General features: G+C 38.0%; 1 protein-coding gene across 1 annotated transcript; it reads left to right on the plus strand.

Moving 5' to 3' along the window:
• Positions 1–443: 443 nt before the first annotated feature.
• On the plus strand, positions 444–2584 carry LOC149530471 (Protein kinase superfamily protein). Its single transcript, XM_089810828.1, has one exon. It carries the CDS (start codon positions 1127–1129, stop codon positions 2294–2296), a length of 1170 nt encoding a protein of 389 aa, XP_089666954.1. The 5' UTR covers positions 444–1126; the 3' UTR covers positions 2297–2584.
• The last annotated feature ends 3116 nt before the right edge of the window (positions 2585–5700 follow it).

Raw genomic sequence — 5700 nt, forward strand, 5'->3', positions numbered from 1 at the left:
TCAACGAGTTTGTCTTAAAACTACACATTTGAATTCTAATAGCCATATCATAATTTGACTTGCTATAAAAATTACCTCCCACTTATCTGATGATGACCTAAAAGACTCTAAAATGAATGGTTAGTAAGGCACAACACTTTTTGATAGCTTGACAAATGAGATAGCAAGTTGATTGAACTTAAACTCTATATTTAAAACACAGATAAGATGAAGTGTAATGAGATAAGCGACCTCATAGAAAGGCTCAATACTTTGGTTTTGGCTACTAGACAACTTATATGCACCGTAGCCAATGTTAAATGGTATAAATCTATGTTATTTTCACTACAATAAAATGCATATAAGTTGCACCATAGACAACACCCAATACTTCCTCTATGAATGAAATAAACACTGACTATTCCATTCATTCTCATAAGAAATGGAATCCAATATATCAATACCTAAGTATATCTTATCATAATTTCTCACAAATAAACCCTAATCCAAATCCCCTTCTGCTTAAATAAACTTTACAGTCTCGTACTTTGCTATTTTCTTGAAAACTGAAATAAAATCTCATCTTTTTTTTCACGAATTCTGGGGTTTGTTCCATTCAACCGTCTAAAGCCATAGATCCAAGGTCATCGCTTTCGGCCCAAATTCTATTGCACGACTGGAATATAAAAGCCAATTTAGGTTTCCTTTCTAGGCAAAGGAAAATTTTGTGTGCCCAGAAAGGTAACGCGTGACACCACCTGCAACAACAACAATAATTTCCCCTAATTTATTGTTTTCTTGCGCCCAAAGCTGGAATCACCCGACTTCAACATGACGTGCCGCAAGGAATTCATCAAGCCTACCCAATCCCTTTATGCATTTCAACACATTTCAGATTTCTCCTGCAGATTTCTCCTGCACCATCTCAGCAAGCGACACTTGAGCCCATATTCTCAATTTCTGAAAAAAATTCCTTTCTTGGCAGGAATGGGTTCAGAGAAACAGAATCCCAAGCGATCTTCACCATTCATTTTCTGCACCAAAATCCAGCGGGAAGCAAAGAATCCCAATCCGGGAGGCCCAGAAACATATAAACGGCGACGAATCCTATAGGGTTTCACTTTTACCTAAACAAATCTTTGCAAAAATGGGCAGGTTAACTCAATTCGTGAAGGTGACCGCAAATCTCAATGAGACAATGAACGGGCATCACCACAAACAGGGCAAAAATTCAGTTCTAATCTTCGACCTGATCCTTGCATCGGTATGCATATTACTGGTCTGTTTCACAATCTGCGTGTTCTGCATCCTCAAGCAGCTCCGAATGAGAGTGGAGAAAGATGAAGAAGAGAGCTCATTGCACAAATGTGCACCGACATTGGCATTCACGGATGTAGAAAAGGCAACCGATGGATTCAGCAAACGGCGGCTCCTTGGTCGAGGTCGTTATGGATCTGTTTACAAGGGGATCTTCCCCGACGGCCAAGTAATGGCGATCAAGCGAATCGATCCATCTCAGGTTCTCCGATTCGCCGGAAACCCCAACGAGATCTTCAGCTTCTCGACGGAGATCCGGGCCCTTTCCCGAGCCCATCATCCCAACATTGTGCCCTTAATCGGGTACTGCGAGGCTCCGGGCGAGAGGATTCTGGCGATGCCCTTTCAGCCGGGAAAGAGCCTCCATTACCATCTCCATGAGGGCGGATTGTTCTTCGGGTGGTCGCAGCGGGTCAAGATCTTGTATGAAACTGCCCTGGGCATCGAGTATTTGCATGAAGGCACTGTTCCCTACATCATCCATGGCAATCTGAAACCCTCCAATGTGCTGCTGGATTCCACCTGGTCTGCCCGGATTGTGGATTATGGGCTTTCTTTTTTGGCTCCATCGAATCAAATGTTCGGGACTCGGGGATACGTTGATCCTGAGCACTATACTGACCTCAATTTGTCCAAGGCCAGTGATATTTATAGCTTTGGAATTGTGATGTTTGAGATGATTTCTGGAAGGCCCTGTTTTGGGGGAGATGAGCAGCGGTACATTGTGGACTGGGCTGTGCCTCTTGTAATGGCTTCCAGGACTGGTGAGCTTTTCGATCCCAAATTGGGCGTTCCAAGGAATGTGGAGCCGTTGATCAGATTGGCCCAATTGGCTTGTAGGTGTGTTAAGGGTTTGAGAAAGGAGAGGCCTACTATATGGGAAGTCGTTGTGGTGCTCAGAGAGATTGAAATGGATATGGCGTCTGCCATGGATTCTCCTCATACAGCTTCCTTCGCATCCAAAAGCTCTCCTTCTCGTCTTCCAGTCTATTTTGCATAGCTCTGAGATGTGGGTGTTTTGTACCGCATGGGGCAGTTGAATCTCAGAATGAATGAATAAAAGGAGGTATTTCAATAACGTTCAGAGGCCGACTAGGCCATGAGACCACTTCCATGTCTTTTCTATGTCAGCTAGTCTGTTATGAATCTACTATTGATGTATCTTATAAACTTTTCTGTTTGGTTGTGATAAATTTCTTAGGTCGAGAGGCTTTCTTGTAGTGTCTCTTGTGTTTGTAGTCTGTACTTTGTTATATTTTGATCCGACAGATACTTATTATTCATGTTATTTGTATATGTTGAGATGCCCTGAGGGTCGAATGTTATATTTTGATTTCCAGTATCATAGATGTTAGATTATTATGTTGTTCAATTGATCATATTTGCATAATGATACCATTTTGAGATGACAATACGTTTTATGATGATATCTGGTTATTCGATTTTTGGACATAATTTTGATTAGGTTATATGGGGATTTAATGCTATAATTATTTACTTCATTCTTGATTTGTTATGTCTCGTGCGAACATGAGTGATGTAAATGAATTATTTCAGTATACTTGCATAAATGGTTAAAGTAAGTTATTTAATGGATTTATTGCTTTGGCTATGATATTATATGCAATTGGACTTGATCATGTGCTTTAGTGTGCAGGATTTATATCCTTGACAATGACATGTGGAGTTAATGATTCAACTGTTCATATTTTACCAATGTCGTCCCTATATGGTCGACATATCTTATTTAAATGTTTAAATTAAACCTTTTGGTGATTTGATAAATTTGGACTCATTTGCATTATGTGATTAGACCTGCGAATGTGTTTGTGCATTTAGAGGTTCACATTGTTGTGAAATTGTTAAGGAATTCTATGATTTTGGTTTAAGGGTTTTCAAGCTTTATTTTTATTAATTATAATTTTTGACAGCTTTGCCATAGATGAATTCCAACTACTTGATAGCCTGTTTTTATTTGGGTTGATTCAGGGTTTAGCTAGTCTTCTTGGTTATTCACTGTAATCAATTATTCACTTGACAAGTGAATAAGTATCCAAAGAGGAAATTAATTCCTCACTTGTCACTTTTGAAAGTTAAACTTTTGAGAGCTTTTTCCAAAATCCTCTTATGGAGGATTGTGTTTATGTTCATTGTGAGAGCTACGGGCATGGGATCTTCGCAAGGTCGGTCTCGTTGGATCCATCTTGGAGAGACCTTGGTTTGTCGGAACTTTTGATAGCTTTTGTGAGATAATTATTTTATTTGGCTGATTCCCATTTTAGCCCTTTTGGCTGTTAGGTAAGACTCCCCTTTTTGTGTTTCAACTTCATTTTTACTTTCGTTTCTGGTAGTTGTGTTAGGAGGCTATTAGGAGGCTAAGAACTAGTGTTCCCCTCTGCATCTGATTGCTACTTCTGCCCGGTTGGACATGTATGAACGTTTTCCTGTTTTTTGGTATGAGGGTTTGGGGTTTCACACTGTTATGTTGGCTATTTTTGCATACGATGTCCAAATGTGAATTTTATTTGATTTCTGTGGCTTTTGTGCCTAAAGACCAAATGAGTTTTATTTTCAAAGTTTTTGAGTTTTGGGATTTTTACCTCAATTTGCATATTACCCAGTTTTCTCAGGTTTTCTTGGCACAATGTTGGTTGTGGACCTAGATCATCCATAGGATGTCAGTTTAACCATTTTTGCACTTTTTTGTTGCATTGGGATGTGTCACATCCGTCCTCCCGAGCTTCTATTTGGTTGAGTGTTATTTTATGCTTGTGTTCTCATCCAGCGCTTGTGTTATGATCTTTGTGATGGTGTTGCGCCACACACAAGCACATGCACATGCATTTGTCAGGTGACTTGCAAGGCTTGAACTCTGTAAGGCCCCTCCTTACATGTACTTATTAAATATGAACTTCTTTGTTCAATTTGTTGTAGGTGATTAGAATGGATGTGGAATAATGTTTTATGGTTTAGATGTCCTAATAAGAATTGAGATCCTAATACATTCATGTTTTAAATAATTAAGTAATGCAAGAACAAACTACATTATCTTGATTGTTTAAACATTAAAATTTTACTAAAGATGATACGAGGCATTTTCACCTGATGATAAGGGTGATGATTTTGACATCCTGACGATTAAGTTTTATGTTGCAATAGTTCAGTATTCCTTAAATGGCAATGCTTATGATGTTAGGTATATGCATGCCTAACGATGATTTTCTAGCATTGTAATCTAAATAAATGAATAAGTTAGGTTTATTTAAATATGTGATTTTTGATGATTAAATGTGAATAGAAATCAATCAAACAATTAATTATGTGAGAGATTCATGTTTTGATTTATGTAACGATCCAAATAAGCTTTGAATATATGTGCGATTTTTGGGGCTATTGATACTCACAACTCAAGATGTCGAGACATTATCTGATGCTTAGAACATATTATATTATTTCATGATGAGTGATGTGACTTCCAGATATTTGATGTTCATCATTTAATGTGTTATGTATATGTATGTTGACGAAATTAGTAAACTTAGGATTGATACTTTGATTTTGGAATCTTTATGATTAAGGATATAAGTAGGATGAAAGAAACCCTAATTGATGTATGTTTCAATTTATGTGAATTTCTGATATGTATATACATATGTACATGAGATTTTACAAGATTACTGATGTGTGCAATGAGTGTGCAGGATATTTTAGTCGAGAAACCCGATGGAGGAACAAAACTGATCCCTATGTGTTAATTGTGAAAACCTTGTTGTTTGTAATTAAATTAATTGTGAGATGTATGTAAGTATCTTTCATGTTTAGTAAATGTTAATGTTTGTAACTATGCTCTTTTGGTGTCGCTTGACACTCGTAAATTGTTTATGTTCTTCTATGTGCTGATTTGGGTTAGCTGTGTGCCCTTTGGACCTTAAGTTGGTTTAAGTGAGTGTCATTTTGCTATTAGGTTCTTAATCGAGGTTAGTCATCCCTTAATTCAGATTAGTGTTTAATCAGCAAGTTAGAGTAGTTAGATGGTTTTATTTTATTTCCTAGCTTTTGTTTAGCTCTAAACCTTTTCGTAAGGCTTCAAAACATGGAATAATTATACCCAAGGGGTATGGGTATGGGTTAGGGGTCTTTTCCAACCCCTAAGCCCCTTTTGTTGACTTTTGAGGCCACTCAAAAAGTCTCTTTTTGCCTTTGTGCGAAAATTGCTTGTAGTTATCATGAGTTGTCTTACCCCACCTCCTTTTAGTGCCTAACCATGGTGAGGGTAGCGTTAGGAGTTTCTAGAATTGCTAGTGGGTGGGAGAAGTTATTGAGCACTTGGGTGGTTGAGTTTGAGGCTTATTTAGAGGCCTTTGTTGGACTAGTGGGTTGTTACCCAATCTCTACATTTAGAGA

The sequence above is a fragment of the Cupressus sempervirens genome, chromosome 11 (assembly GCF_028749045.1).
Source record: "Cupressus sempervirens isolate cs-2001-9-10 chromosome 11, ASM2874904v1, whole genome shotgun sequence".
Classification (NCBI taxonomy): domain Eukaryota; kingdom Viridiplantae; phylum Streptophyta; class Pinopsida; order Cupressales; family Cupressaceae; genus Cupressus; species Cupressus sempervirens.

Bases quoted from the DNA above. Each gene is read 5' to 3' on its own strand.
- LOC149530471 (XM_089810828.1), top strand. From the start codon at position 1,127: ATGGGCAGGTTAACTCAATTCGTGAAGGTGACCGCAAATCTCAATGAG.